At 36.4% G+C, this 17,009-nt stretch overlaps 1 protein-coding gene across 1 annotated transcript in view; it reads right to left on the bottom strand.

The window, feature by feature from the left end:
- Positions 1 to 17,009, bottom strand: part of CNKSR2 (connector enhancer of kinase suppressor of Ras 2) — a 184,651-nt gene that overhangs the window by 108,421 nt on the left and 59,221 nt on the right. The window contains exons 7-8 of the mRNA XM_009997284.1: positions 13,038 to 13,097; positions 8,279 to 8,347 (exon numbers count right to left, since the gene is read on the bottom strand). Coding sequence (XP_009995586.1) covers positions 8,279 to 8,347; positions 13,038 to 13,097 — 129 coding nt within the window. The remainder of the gene's footprint in view (positions 1 to 8,278; positions 8,348 to 13,037; positions 13,098 to 17,009) is intronic.

The raw sequence follows: 17,009 nt of genomic DNA, 5'->3' as shown, positions 1-17,009 counted from the left end.
GGCCCCTTCTCAAACCCTCAGTAATTAAAAGGAACAGCTCTCACCACTGCAGGTGCCGCTCCGCACTGCCGATTTCCTAATCTACATGTTTCTTGAATAGATCCAAGGATGGTGACTCCATCACCTTCCTGGGCAGGCTATTTCAATGCCTAACCACTCTTTCAGTAAATAAATTCTTCCTAATATCCAATTCAAACTTCCCCTGCCACAACTTCAGACCATTTCCTCAGGTCCTATCATTACTCACTTGAGAGAAGAGGCCAACACCCACATCCCTACAACCTCCTTTCAGCTAGCTGTAGACAGCAATGAGGTCTCTCCTCAGCCTCCTTTTCTTCAGACTAAACATCCCCAGTTTCTTCAGCTGCTCCTTTTATGTCTTGTTCTCTATACCCTTCGCCAGCTTGGTGGCTCTTCTCTGGACACGCTCCAGCACCTCAATTCTTAGAGTAAGGGGCCCAGAACTGAACACAGTACTCAAGGGCAGAGTAGAGGGGGAGGATAACCTCCCTCAACCTGCTGGCCACACTCTTCTTAATACACCCCAGGATGGCACTGGACCTCTTGGCTGCAAGGGCACATTGTTGGCTCATGTTGAGCCTGTTGTCGACCATAACTCCCAGGTCTTTCTCCCCAGCAGGTCACCCCCTAACTTGAACGGGCACATAGGGTTGTTCTTCCCAAATAGAGTACTCTATACTTGGCCTTGTTGAACTTCATTAGGTTTCTTCCCGCTCAGCTCTCCAGCCTGTCCAGGTCATGCTGGATGGCAGCACAGCCCTCTGGCTTGTCAGACAATCAACCTAGTTTTGTATCATCAGCGAATTTGCTGAGGGTATATGCTGTCCCTTCCTCTAGGTCATCAATGAATATACTGAAAAGGACTGCACCAAGTACTGACCCCTGGGGGACACCACTAGTCACAGGCTTCCAGCTAGACTCAGCTGTACTGACCACAACGCTCTGAGCTTTATCCTTCACCCAGTTTATAATCCACCTCACTACCCAATCATCTAATCCACACTTCTCAAGTTTGGCTGTAATTCCAACAGTCTTTGACTGTCCCCTCTTTTCAATGTATAAACTACCTGAGATCCCCAGCTAAGTAGTGCTGTTATCCTTGAAACAGATGTTTCTTGCAACTGAATTTCACATAGTGAAAATTAACGTGTACAAAAAAATTGTAAGCAAACAAATAAAAAAAATCCTTACAGGTCACAATTAACCAAGCAAACTAAAAAACAAAACAAAATGCCTTTAAATTAGTTGAAAACTTATGTAGCGTTACTTAGCTAAAGGAAGGTCAGGGATAAGGAGTTAAAAGGAACTGTCATAATAGAGCAGTAATTATTTAACTGTGAGAGTTCTTTTCCTTTTTTGCTACCTTTAACTGCTACTAAAATAATTAACCATAGACTACAGACAGTGTTCAAGCCACTGAGGTGTTCTAAGCTATTTGTAAGGGGTTTTTAAAATAAAAAATAACATATTCAGAGTGCTTCTATTCAAATCAGGCATAGAATTTCCTCATTTTAATTTTTCCTACCTCATGACACAGCGTTAACTTGCTTTTCTTACTGTTTTGATCTACTTTTACAACAACCATCACCATCTTACACTACTTCACAATTACCTCCTAACTTCATCAGAGTAAGATAATGAATTATGCAACAGAAGATCAGGCTGGAGCCTGAAGATCAGCTATGCAATTTACACAGCTGCTACCCACACAAAGCACAGAGGTATTCTGTGAATATCTCTACTGAATCCTAACTTGTACATGGTCCAGGCTGCACCCAACTGTAGCATCAGCCAATTAGTTTGCACAACTTTGAAGACATCTCTCTCTGCCTTTTATCTCTTCCTCTACAGTGTACTTCAATTTTCACCCATCTAAGTTAATAGGAATATTATTAGCTGCAGAATAATACCTGCCTTCCTTTCTAAATACACATACATTATTTTACACTAATAGTAAGCCTTTTAACCTGTTCTTGTATGAGACAAAGAGAGTAATGTAATCTGTATTCTCTTTTATAGGCATCAAGATAGTTAACAATAGAAAATTCCAATTCTATTTACTATCTGCTAGCTGGGCATAAATCATATACTCTAATCATGCATGTCATACATCAGTGACTAAAAAAATTTTGAAGAATTATTTTAATTGCAGAATTTACAGTATTCTCACTCTCAAGAACATATTGTGAACATTGTACTTTAAATTGCCTGCAAATAAAAACTGTACTAAGATTAGTACCCAGAAGCAACCACTGTGAAACTATGAAAATAATTTTTAGCAGGAATATATGAAAAAAGCTTTTGGCAGAACATTGTCTTTAAGTATTTTGGTTGGCAATATTAACACCACCTCTCAGAAAATTTCTGTTTTCTATAGAAATATGAGCAATGGGAGCAAGACAAAAAAAAAAAAAAAAAAAAAGCATCATCTCCCAGTATGTTCTGAGCAGAAAGATTAATTTTACAATTAGATTACAGAATACTGCACCAGTTGATACACTCTCAGGAGCATGGTCATAAGTATAGCTTGTATAAAAATACTTGATTTCGCTATGGACTCAGTAACTTGGCTATCACCTGCAGTGAAACTATGAAGGCCCACTGATGACATCCACAGAAACAGCCAACTGGTACTGCAGCAGAATTTTTACTATAATTATACTGCTTCTAAAAGAGACATTTATGGATCCAAACTCAGCACAGGTGTGTATTGACATACTGTAGCCAGGGCCATACAGAGCATTCTATGTTATCCATTACTAAAGAACAGTCTGCTGAATGGTAATTAAGATATGTTAATCTAATCACATGAGCAAACTGCCAGGGCTCATTTATAATAGAGCTGTCCATTCTAGGGTACAGCTAGGACACAAAATAAATATCTGGTTCTGAGTGAGCTGTGAAACACAGCAAATGGCAACAGGTGACCAAGACCACAATCAGCTGGCAGGGAATACTTCTAGATATACAGTGTATGGCCACTGAACCCACTTCCCACTCCTGTGAGAGAATGGGCATCTCCTGCTGCATCAGTTTCTTCTATTACCTCCTGAAAGGACTCCTATAGTATTCTGAACCTCTCAGTGCTTGACAGCTCCATCAACAGAGTATCAGTCCCACGGATCAGGCTTGACATGCCCAGCATATATTCTTCAAGTACTGTAGTACAGCATAACTGCAGCTGAGAACTGGGACCAGGTGCTCTGAATAACAGATCTAAGAGCACATTCAGAGTGGGATGTCAGTGCCTGGGTCACAGAATCAAACTGGCCACTCATGAAGCCTTAGGCAGTAAGGAGTGGTTTCCACTTGTAACTTATGAGTGACCCTGCCAGTGCTCCCTTTCCATTTTGGGGCACAGTCAACCAGGTTTCATGCTTTCAGCTAAGCCAAACAGGATGGCTTTAAATTAAGGCAGAAGAGCTCAGAGTTAAGCTCTGCTATCATCTAGGAGACAGGGAGCTGCTGAAAGGCAGCCCAGAGTGGCTTTCTGCTGCAACTGAACTTACTCCACTTGCTGGTGACACAGGTGTGCAGGCAGGCATGAAAATTTCATGTGGAATGAACAATGGGAAATTACTTAAAGTTTGGGAGAAATGTGAAGCAACATGGGCTGGCCAAGCTTATGCTGCTCTACTGCAGATGCGGTAATGACTTGTTTGTTAGCTGATTTGCCAGAGTGAGAAGTGCAGGTGGATGCCCACACTGACACAGCACACTATTTACAAAAAAATGAGCTCATCAAAGCAGTGTGTGTTTCACACATCAACTCCAAACAAGCCCCAGGGATCAATGGAAAATAGATTCCATGGACAAGAGCATCCAGCACTTTTTCTGCAGACATGGCAGGAGTCCTTGCCCATTCAAACACTAAACTCCAAATCCAAGAGGGGTAGTTCTTAAAGCAGAGATATTTCATCTGTGGAGCAGCTGCCAGTGACATATTCCCACATATTAATTTGAAAAATATTGAAAACGAAAATGAAATCTATCTACATACATACACATGCACACTTTCCTAACTCCTTAAAAGACTAACTCCTACCTCCTCCTCAGAGTACTTGAGAATCCTTTCTCCCTGGAGAGTATTTCCTGGAAATCACAATATAACCCATCTGCATTTGTCAAATTTGTCAAGTTGTTTCCCTTTTTCATTTACACTCATGTGAAAACACTTGCACTCACCATGAGGAAACAAAAGATCATCTTCCCTCATACATTTCATTTCTACAGTATCACACTTCCCTTACATATGGGATATAAAATGATATATTTCTCTGATAATATCATAAATAACACCACATAATCTCAACACAAATTCCATGTTAAAAGGAATTGCAAACTCAGAAAAAGCTTTTACCTTTGGAGAGGATCATGACAATTTAGTTCCTTTTTCAGTACCCTGAGAGGTTCTGTGGAGGCTGGACTCTTCTAACCAATTGTATGGTGAAGCTTAAAATCCTGTTCCTTTTCTTTTCTAAGCAAAGATTAAGTTAGGGTAAGGATCTAGAAAGGTGTCATACCCTTCTTAAAGAAACCCTTGCAGAAAAGCAAGGTATAGTCGTGTAAATGTATCCTCTTTCAGAGGAATTTTGGCTAGATCTCCTCAAGGTTTCTGTACTGTAAATAGAAAAAGAATCTCAGCAACTCACTTCTGTGGACTTGGCTTGGCCCATGAGAGCCCAGAGGAGTTTCCACAGTAAGGAACAAGTCATATAAAAGTTAGGTGCTATCTACATACTACATGATTCCAAAAGATTCTGTTTAAAATGTAACTAATAGGTGTTAAAGATACTGAACATACCAGCTTCTACATCGAATAAATCAGTAACTGTCCATATTTTACCAAATTAAACATATTTTTCCCATCATCTATATTTACACATGTCCTGGCGAGTTTTAGCAAACACAATTTTTGGGAATCCACACGTCTTCTATGTCATATCATACTTGTATTAGAAATATATGCAATGTGCCAAAAATGTCTCCAAAATAAAGTATGCACAGGAGACTTGAGTCTGCTATTGAAGAATCCTACATCATCCCGAGTCTATACGTCCCTGCTTTCTGCTTGGAGTATTTTCTGTACATCTTTATCACTGATGCAGCCAAAAGGAATATTGTGAACAGTAATAATTCATGTAAGCTACACTATCATCTCCTGCACTTTCAGTTGGTTAAAAGGAGGACTATCTTGAGGCAAAAATATACTCTTAAATTATATATGGGCAGAAACATGAACACTGTGATACAGTGCAAATTCTGAATTGCCTGAATGACTTTTTTTATTACATTGGAAATATATTAGACACACAGGCTTTTAGAGAAGAATAAGGACGGAATTTACAGGGAAGTTTAAGGGAATACAGTACATAATTCCTTTTAATTTTAATCAGGAAGCCATGCCTCCTGGTTACTAAGTTATTTAGAAAAAATTCTCTTCTGTAAGGTAAAACTGACACAACAGATTTGCATAGCTATCTAACCTCAATAAACCACAATGTAAATTACAGTTTTCTGAACATTAACTTTTTACTGATATTAGGCTTAATTTTATTATTATTTTTATTTTAAAAATTCAGAAAATATTTACATTCCAGACATCCTGCCAGCAACAAGTGGAATAGATCCTGCTATGCATGTTTTCTATCAACATAGCAAGAGATCAGGGCAATCACTTAATAACCTTTGATTTCACTGCCAAATGAAATACTATGAAGATTAAGCATCACTACAAGCAAACAGACAATTGTCTGTTTCTCAAATAACAGTCTTTTCATAATAATTAAAATGTGACTCTTTAAAAAGTATTAGAAAATAAGTTGGGTTTTTTAAATAGTTGTGTGACATTTCTCTTCCTCATATTTCTATTCATTCTTTGATATATATAGTACTGAAAGCCAGGTATTTACTTCACTTTGACAAAAAGAATACATTGAAAATATAGAAAAAAAGTTAAAAGTAAATTTAAAGTTAGATTTATTTTTTAGATTTTTATTCTTCAATTACGAGATACCAACTAAACAATAGTTACAGGTGAAGAATACTTCCCTACATTTTTTGTTATATCTTTAAAAAGTATAGTTATTTTTATAGTCAATATGAATGATGCTGCATAAGTTACAAGGAGCAAGTTGAAAAACAGAGCCTGTGTTTTCAATTGCTGAGCAGTATTTGAAGTGTGAAAAATTTCAATAAATGGAAAAGACAAAATGTAATATCCTCAGAATTCTTAATCTCTTATGTAAGAATCACTGTAAATCAGAACACCTCCCCAGACAGATTCCTCAAACTGGACAGTAAATTCCTTATGACAGGGGCCAGTGTACAAAAGGACTGACTTAGACTCTTTCCAAAAGAAAGAAAAAGAATTTAAAATGCTGCAATATCTATAGAAAAGTTTGAATATTTGTGCTCTATAAAGTGGAAAGTGAACAAAGTACACTTTTGTAAAGGTAACATGGGAGGTGCTATCACATTTCTGGAGAATGCAAGGTGACTTGCTGCGGAAAGGAAACATTAAAAAACAAGGAAGTTAAGTACAATACCACATATGCCAGCCATTCAAATTATATTGTTTATACAACAAAGCTAGAGAATACACAAATGTATGATTTAGTCTATTACTATCCATATGCTCTACACTAAATGTTACTGGTGAAAAATTAAATTCTTTGTCTTAGCTCCCTATGGTCCTTTTACTAGGAATATCACCAACTACTTCTCTACATCTCAAAATACCTAGTTTCATTGATGCAAAAGACAAAATACCCCCAAATTCCATCCAACTAGGTATGAAAGCTCAGGACTTGTCAAAATGTTTTTATTATTTGTCTTAGAAGTAAGAATCTGATCTTTAAATCAAATAAATGCAGTGTAGATATGCCAAGAAAACTAGAATAAAAACCTAGTTGAGTGGAAATTTTGATGTTGATAAGGCAACATGATGGTGCTAAATAGCACCATCAGCATTTGTTGGAAAAAGTAGCTAGCATATGGACTGAATGCTAGTAGATGTGCTTCTTCAGATTTGTAGGCATTTTGGTAGCCAAAGTAATAATGTTCTAATTTTTTTTTCATAATGAATTGTTGTCATAGGCTTTCTTAGTGCAGAAAATAGAGAAATTAGTCATCAACTGTAAATGTAAGTAACCATGGGACACAACACTTATGAAGAATCTATATGGACAAAAAACGTATTAAAATTCCCCCTGATCTGCTTAGAGCTATCAAATTACATTGCAAAACTCAAAAGAGAACTTATAAGTTAAGGTTTGCATATGTACAGTATGTTTGATATCAAACTTAGCTGGAGGGTATAATGAAATAATACACTAATTTGTGAAGAGTTGACAGGATGTACAATGGCCTAAAGCTAGAAGTGGAACCCTATGAGGAATCACAAAACACACTTTTAACAAATTACAGCTGTATTAATAATGGTGATTTAGGCTATTATTTTTTTTTGTCATTAAAATTGCTTGCAAATACACATGTAAATAATACCATATATTGACTTTCATTACTCTTAAGAAGCCTTATAATTTAAAAAAAATAGTTGCTTTCTATCTGACAGTTTGCTCTTTCCTGTTACCAAGCTTTACCTTAGAAAAGATAATTCTATTTTAACAGTTCACCAATCCTAAATAAAATTACCAGGAGCTAACAAGCATCTGTTCACACAAAGAGCAATTTGTGCAGTACTAGTTTTCTTGCCTATCATATCAGAAAGATTTGTTCCATCTTAACATTCCAAGTTTAAAAATCCATGTTTAAATTAAGCTAAAGACCCTAGGCACTTTATGGGAATCTTAAATGCTTTTATTCTTGAAAACCATGTTCTATACATTCCCCTAAGTTTGGACAGAGTACTAAGCTTTCCAGCTTCCAGGAAGTAATCTTGACCTTAAACCCACAAAGTCACAACATTTCCAACTCCCTGCATCCCTTCAACCCAAACCTTCTATTACAATAAAACCAACTGCTTATTAATAGAGCATGAGTAAGCAGAAAACACAACATATATTCCAAGCCACAGCTATTTAGCCTAAATTGATGTATCCAGCAATGCTTAGCAGTTAGGAGCTTAACTTGAGAACTGAAGAACTAAGTGGTTTCAGAAGAGAAAAGGAAAATTTAGATGTTACAATAAATAATAATGTATAAAACCACATTTTTATACACATTTCTTCTCTACACATGTTGATGTGCCATGAAACCTCTATCTTCAATTGACACAGAACGTAGACATACATACCACAGTTTGGTGGTTAACTTGAATCACTTCGTCCCCAGCATGGATTTTCTTGCACCGATCTGCAGGTGACTGAATTTAAAATAAAAGAGATGATAAAGAATACAGTTCTTACTGGTCATCATCTCTCTTTCAGCAGTATGATTGCTAAGCTATGTAAATCAGATTAGATTGATAATTACATTCTACTGTGAAATAAACAGTTAAAGAAATATTTAATAAATCACTTCATTGTTGGAGAAAAAGAATTTGCACTATTGTACACAATATAATAAATTGTTAAGAAAAGTATGAATATATATATATTTTATTAAAGGGTAAATGAGTCCTAAGGTTTTCTCTTCCTGACATGTCTTAAACCTTGAAAGACAAATTTGGCTGAATTTTGAACCTATTGAGACTATCTGGAAATTCCTCATGAACAAATTTCACAACATTATCTTGTTATTCTACTATGTCTCAGTATGTTGCAGAGAACTTCAGTAAATTACTGTTATTCAAAGAGTACACAAGAGAAGGAGGTGAGGCAGCAGCTAAGAAGATCACGTAAGTTACATGGTAAATTAGTTTCTAAGTCATCATTACAGTGAAAGAAATGCAACCAGAATTGATAGCTACAAACCTCACGCTTTCAAAAAGCAAAGTATTTTTCCTCTTTGTTTTTGCCTCAAAAAAAACCCAAACCCAACAAAACAAAATAATTCCAAAATAAAAACCTCACAACTGAAAACTCTAACTAACCCTCTCCTATAAAGTAGTATCCACCCAAAACTTCTGCTTCTTCTGCCTTCTGTGTTTACAGTAAGCCAACTGTTTTCTGAGGGAAATGCCCCTGTGTTTAGAGGAAAATAAGTTCCTTCTCAGCTTTACATAGAGTGACAACGTTTTGGTTTTTCTTCCAAAACCATGGCTAAAGGCCTATGAAGACACTTAATGAAAGGTAGGAAGTGAGACAGTTTGAAAAAACCCAAGATGCTCAGGAGCAGGTTTCAAAAATCTGCTAAGAATTTTACAGAAAGAAATGAAATTAAATTCAATTTCAGATGAGATAACAGGTCACCTAGAGAGTATGCTCCAGGCCTAAAATGAGAACTGTTTTTAAAAACCTATATATACCACATCCCCGTTCAAAATACAAGTCCCATAGCTACTCCATGAGTTTTGAGTACAATTCCACATAGTTAATGGCCTAAGTTAAGAACAGTGTTTAAATGGGAGATAACCAAGAGAAACATGAGGCTGAAAGACGGGTCACTCATGACTCAGCTCTAGGATAAATGTCTCAGAACATCCTAAATCAGGCTGGCTGGTAAAAGTGTAATGGTAGACAACTTTTTTGTGTTATTTCAGCATTATTAAAGGTGTTGGCTAAATGAATTGGGGAAAAAAATTAACACAGGTGATTATGTTCTAACGATCTATCTTCTGCCTGCTATTTCACTATTTCACTACTCATGCTTAGTCATTCATACCTCTAACAATCTTTATAATCCTCCTATGTAATGCTGCTATTTTAGCTCAGATATAGTTGCACCTAAGTCTTAAAAAATGTCAATACAAGTGAATCTTGTGTCATTACCCTTGAACTCTCCAGTATTTGTTTGTATCATGATGCAAACTTTCTCATGTATTGACTTCAGTTCTTGCAGCTTAAAAAAATCTTGACCAAATAGGTATTTTGTGTAGCAATTTGCCAAGTCAATAAATATGGTCTGAGAATTTTCAAATTGGAAATGCCTACTTTAAAAAAATACTCATTGTAATTATGCCTCAAACACACTGCAAGGTGAGGTAAAAATAATCTATACAGGAGTCTCGAGGCTGTGGTCTTATGACCTTTTCCACTTCCCCCCCCAGGGAAAGAATACAGACCTTGCTGTAAAGAAACAGGATCTTTTGTCATTACTATTTAAGGAAAACAGGCAAATTTATAAGCTCTTTCCTTTTTTTAGATGCATATGCTGATTACTAAGTAAAACATCCATTCAAGAAGTCCACTTAGGAGGAACAAAGTGTGTCAAATCACGGCTTTAGCTTCTTTAGCTTGTAATTCAGCTCAACAAGGAGTTGAAGACTGATGAAAGTACCTGTCACTGAGGATCACACATTGATACCCTTCAAGGTTATTCAGAATCTGCTTAGGGTTTATTATTTAGAATAGTTTTGTCCTTTAAGCTAAATGTTGTCTTTGTCCCATTCCCCCAATATAATTATACTGTCACAAAGGCCAGTTTAGACCCTCTGGAGCACATTTGCTTGCTTCATGCCCAGAGTGGAGACTTCTGTGCTATTTCTTCGGAAAGGCCTCTCTTCCCTGAGATCTAAGGGCAACCAACAAATTCAACCAGTGCACAGAAGTGAGGACACTGGGAACACCTCCTTTGAAGTTACACTCCTGCTGCAGAGGCACTGCATGCTATTACTTTAAAAATGCTATTTTCCATTGAAAAACTGAATTGCAAAATGACCTTATTTGAAGAATACATTTGTTTTGTGAATTAAAATAATCTCTCCATCATAATCTAAAAGGCCTGCTCAACAAGAAAGCTGTAATCTCTTGCTGGATCAATACAGCCTTTAGAATTGTTACTTCCCAACAAAAGAAAGAAGATGTCAACCACAAAGCTCAGCTTGCTCTACTGCTAAAGGACCACCAGAAAGAAACTCTTACAGGGCAGTGACCTGTGATAAACTCTGCTCTCTCACAGTTCAAGTTTCAGAGCTCAGCTGCTTTGAACTGCAGGGCTGATGTGTTGGGGAAAATTAGTCCTAATGCTGAACAGCACGATTCAAGCTCTAACAGGCTTTGTAGTTGGACATTGAGCACCTTGAATGGAAAAAAAAAGCAAAAAGCAGAACCTGGTTACAAAAACAACCACATTACACTAATGCAACTAGCACTGCCATGCTATTGTGTTCATTAAAAAGACAAGTGCTTCTCTGTGATCTTTCAGGAAAGTGTCAGATAAAAAGATATGCCAATTTCTCAACTCAAAGAGCAGAACTGAAAAGAATTTTGCTCAGAGGGAAGAGAATTAAACATGTTAACACCAACAAGGTCAGATCACAACTGCACCACCATGACCTTGTTCTGGTCATGCTACTTAGCTGTTTCTCTTCCCTTCTATCAGAATAATACTTTTTGCTTGTTTTTTTGTTCGTTTGTTTGTTTGCTTTGTGTTTTGTTTTGCTGGTAAGTTTTTGTGGGGTTTGGTTTGTTTGTTTTTTATTTAAGGAAGCAGCTAGCAACTTTGTGTTTAAAGGCATTACTCCTTTTCACAAATGCTTTACATGCAACAGGTTTTTCCCTAGATAGTAGACTGCAGTTTCTCAGTTTGCTGTGAGCACCTCCAGGGTGTTAAAGTTAGTGAAAAAGTCAGTAAGGAAAGCAGAAAAGTCATCACAACTGAAGCTTCCTGACGTGGCTTTAAATTACATTCATGAATCACAAAAGATAACAATTTTGAGGGAATGCATTAAGATTTTATTTTTATCTTTGCCTCTGGGAAATTAAATCTGATATTAGTAAGTCATGCAGAGAAAAAGCTCCTTTCTTAATCTGAGATAAATTGAACTTTAAAAAACATCTGCTTTCTTTCATATGTTTTCTAGACTAAGCTCAAATATGGCTCTGTTGTTTTTGTTGAGTTTTGCTAATTTCATTGATGATATCTGTAGCTGTAGGACTGACTCCCTAGAATTTTTATTTCAAGATTGAAATTCCTTATATTTTCCTTATTCTGAGACACGTTGCATTCAAAGAAACCCTAGCACTGATAATATCTATTTGGTCTGCCCCACAGCAGGAAAAAAAAAAAAAAAAAAAGAAAAAAAAGGCTATCAGGTTGCAGTTCCTAGGAAGGAATGAAAATAATCTTCCTGTTTTATTGAGATGTTAACAGAACCTCTCTGCACATCAGATGCAGCAGTTTTAAATACAATGTAGGTAGTTTTCACTTTCCATAGTGTGACACAGTATCAGGATAAATGAAACATTTGTGACAGCTTCATTTTAAGAAAATGTCATCAAAATCTTTGAAAGGAAATGACTAAACCATTAGGGAACAGTTCAGTGTTGTTTGTTGACTTGTTCCATGTTCATTGAAGATTATGGATAGAAGCATTTCCCTCCAAAATTATGATTTTGCTCACTTCCTAACAGACAGCCAGTTCTCTAAATACAGTGTACAAGGAAAGCAGGTTGTGTTTCAAAGGCAGTTTAAAAGTAGTCTATTATGTTTTGCTTGTTGTTTAATACCTTCAGTAAGAATTAGTACACCAGTATTAAGTGTTCCTTTCTCTATGCATTACTCATAAGTTCATGCAGAAATAAATGGTTATTTGTCAATGTGATGTCCTCATTTCCATGCACTTACATATTACAAAATAAAGCTTGATAGATGGAAAATTATAAAAGCTGTTTGTGTAACACTGCACCAAACTCCAGCATATCAGCCTATACATAATAAAGACATTTATCTTTATTCAGAGCAAGCTACTTCCTATCTTGTTCAAATGCAGCATTTTACGTGTCTTGCAAAAACAAATCAAAACTAATTCCCCTGGTCCTCAACTGGGAACAACTTTCAATTCTGAGGTAAAGAAGCACAAGCATTTCTGCTGTCCAACATGCTATTGCTCCTCAACAGCCAACTAGCACACTTTTGCAAGCGAAATGTAGACTATAGCAAAGGGAAAGCATAACTACAGGTAAGGTCAAAAAGGCTTCCAGGTCTGAACATACAGTATTAACAATACTTACATTTTCTGTTGTTCCAGTTATTACATGGAGACCATCATAAGTTGATTTAATGTACATACCCTAAGAAAAAGACATCATGGGAAAGAATTTTTAAGTGTTTCACAAACCATCACCATCCAAACATAACTTGCATATCTCTAAAAGGTTTTTTGATTGTTTGTTTGTTTGGTTTTCTTGGGCTTGTTTGTTTAAATTTGTGGACTTTTAATGCATGTGCCATAAGGAATTTGTCTCTGGATAGAAAAGTACTTTTGGTTGCACTTTGAGAACAGCAGCCCAAATTACTCTGGCCCTAAATAGCAAGACCAAACTATAACTTCTACCACAGTCATCTCCATAAATACTCCCCAGATCTTTTAAATATTCTCCTTCTACTATAAATATAACACCACCTGATCACAAAAAAAAAACCAAACAACCCAGAAATACAAATTGTCTTAGGATGATCAATACTTCCATTTTGCTTTGGAAGCTACAGAAGAATATAAATGATCTTGAGTCTCTGAGAGGCAGTACTGAAAGCATAACTTTCTAAATGAAAACCAAAGCTCTGAAATGTGTCAGCAAAACGGCTCTAAGACTTTCTGATAGCCTCACTCATCTCAGTGACAGATCAGCTATAGACCTCTATGATGAAAACTTAGACATCAACTTTGTTACCTGTCTCACTTCTTTCAAAAATATATGGAAAAGGAGGGATAGCTTATGAACAGACAGAAGTTCCTGCATGGCTTTTCATTAAGTCATAATTCAAACATTTTAACAGCATCCACTAAGACAGTGAGAGAAGAAAAAAGGAGAGATAACTGGCATACACTGAGCATTCAACAGCTTCTGAGCAATCTCCTTTCCCCCAAAATAGTTCATAGAAAGCAGGTAAACTTTGAGTACTTGAGTAAATTTTATCTCCAAAACCTACTTTTTCTCCTTTTAATCAGAATGCTGCAAAGCAGTCTGTTCCCAGCTGCAGAACAGGGTGCACTTACAGATGATTAAATGGTAAAATGGCAAAGAAGACATACTAGGTTAGAGTAATCTAATTTGGGATGAGAACTCATTTACATTTTGGTAGTGGGGACAAGGAAGTACCCCGCATTTAATAAAGTGTATGATAACCCCAGTAAAAACAAAAGGGACTTTACAAGTTTCTCAGGAGAGGGGGCTGAAAACTAAACTTCTGTTTTGCTCTGCAAAATACATAGCAGCAATGGCATCAAATCCAGTTGCCATGTTGGCACATGCTAGAAGAGAATAAAGGATCTGCTCGTTACTACACAGATATAAAACCTCTAGCATAATTCTTCAACTTCCAGCCCCTCTATGCACCTTCAACAATTTTTCTATTAGTTGACTCCATGCATGTAGTTTCCTGTGTAATTATGTTATCTCAAATTTTGAATGGCACCTTCTTACGTTTATCCTCATAACACCCCTGTGAGGTAGGGAAACACTAATAGACACACATTTTACAGACAGGGAAATGAGCCACACAAGAGGCTGAGATAAACCAGTGTCTGTTATTTGCTACTTATACCTACCCCAAACCAACAAAATCCAGGGCCTAAATCCTTCTCAGGATCTAGATCTTAGGACAGGACCATACAGCCTGAGATGTGGCAAAAGCTGAAATCATGTTGACTTCATGGTGATAGGAACTATGAGTCAGGTTCTCACACAAAGCAATTTCTGAAGAAGGTCATGTCTGTGTTTTTATTGACTATGAATTACTGTTTTGACTATGAATTACTGTTTTCAATTTAAAACATTAGAGTGAAAGCTGAGGATAAAGTCTCACACTTAATGGTTACACAGTGTTTAGCTTTGTGCAAGGCATTACTCTGAAGGATATCAAGGTCATCTATGTACGTTGCTGTGGAGAAGTACCATTCACATCTAATCCAGTCTTCCCTAAAATTTAAAATGCTCTAAAGAAGTAAAAGAGGTGACAGAATTTTTGCAGAATTTTCTTTAAAAGTTAACATAAAGATTTTGTGCACTTTGGGAAAGAGAGAGGAGAGGGAAGCTGCAAAAAAAAATAATATTATTTGTATTACACATATGCAAAATTAATAAATGTTGCACTAGTACTACGGAACATTAATTTTGCAAGAGCCAATATTATTCTGTTTACAAAACAGCTTTTAAATGGGGAGAGGTAACATTTTTCAACTGATGGTCAAGCTACCCTTTCACCCACATTCCTCCATGCCTTATTTTAAGTGAACAATACATGGAAAATGGTACAAAGAAAAGCATGTTTCTGGCTTATTGTTTGATCCAGAATGGAAATAAGAATACTATAGGCATTTATAGGTTTTCCCCTCTCTGCCTCCTTGTGGCTGCACAATATCAACAGCATTTCTGGTGATGAAAAATACAGGGGAGATTAGTGTTTGTGCTGTTCATTTGTACTGAAACAAATAGGCAGATATACATCCTAGTTATCCAGAGATAATGCTACGGTCCTATGAATTTACAAGAACCGGTGAGATAAAAGGAAAGATAATGCAGTTATTGTGATTAAAATAACCATAAGGTAACCACCCTAGGAATCAATAGCATGTGTATGACTAGACTAAAAAAAAATTAGGTAACTCATGCTTAATTACATCACAATCTGTCCTTCATGATCAATTATGGGTAGAAATCTAATTTCAAACCATACATTTTATCTCTGTGCAAAATATTATTCAGTTAAGGGTTAGAAAATAGACATTGTACTTTTTTTTCCCTTTCTTTCTATTCTTATTTAAAGACTGAAACTGGACTCTAATATACTTTTAGCATATTTTACACAATGCTGGATGGAAAAGAAAATAACATACTAGTTTAATTTAATCACAAACATAACTTAATTTTTACTCGTTCTCTGTGATATAATCTTAATGGAGTCCCCCAAAGTTGCATGTGTCTCTTTAAGCCCAAACAGTTCTCAGAACCCTGTTCAACTTTTCTTTTTTTTTTTTTTTTTTTTTTCCCCAATTCCTCTAATACTTGGAGCCAAATAACTCAGGAGAAAAGCTAGAAACAGCGGTACATTGGATTCCTGGAAAATACTTTTTGGCTAGGCAGCCAGCAGTGCACCTTTAACCAGCTGTCACGTTCTGCTCTATCTTAGACTTGTATTTCATGATTGCTTTTTCTAATGACAGGCTCATTTTGTGTTTGCTTCAGCAGGCAAAGAGGAACCCAGAACAGTCAGTCTCACATTCTGATGGATTCACCTCTGTGTTTATGAATCTAGCAAGCCAGGTGACTAGCTGCTAGTCATATCAATGTGCCTGAGCTAATTCGGATTAAAATAGAGTAAGAACAGGAAAAACTGAAATTCAGGATTAAACCTTGCCACAGCTCTCTGATACTTTGTTATATATTTAAAAATAAATAAATAAAAATTAGAAAGACTGTTGAAGAAAAACTTCCCAAGGAACAGATGTAGCTGTAACTTGGTTACCTGCTTTTTGTCTAACAAAAGCCATACAGTATTGTTCTTCTTTACCAAATATACTGTTTCAGTCAAGCTGTAATATTTTAAAGTCCGTTTCCTGGCAAAATGTAATACCTAGACTAGTCAGTTTTGTTAGTTTCTAGAACATCAATAGTTTAAAAGCATACACCAAAAAAATTCTGTATAATGACACAGATAAAACAACTTCCAAGTCCTCAGAAAAAAAACCCCAACCCTAAAGAGAAAAAAAAAAGAAAGAAACGATTACTCATGGTAGCACTATGGTGACTGAAAAGCTGACCACGTTAATCAATTTCAGAGCTATTTAGAAGAACTTTCTATATTTGTAACTCCCTTCACCCTTACTTCCCAACCACTGCAGGCTGTCTCTCCTCCTGCAGCAACACCTACTGGAGAACACATGTATGCAGCCAGTCACATCACACCTGAACAACAGATCAGGGCTAAAGGAAAGAAAAAAAAAAAAAAAAAAGGGGGGGGGGGGGGGGAAGATAAAACACAAC

This window comes from Chaetura pelagica, unplaced genomic scaffold, assembly GCF_000747805.2.
Source record: "Chaetura pelagica isolate M959 unplaced genomic scaffold, ChaPel_1.0 scaffold80, whole genome shotgun sequence".
Lineage (NCBI taxonomy): Eukaryota > Metazoa > Chordata > Aves > Apodiformes > Apodidae > Chaetura > Chaetura pelagica.
This window is presented reverse-complemented; position numbering and strand designations above follow the sequence as displayed.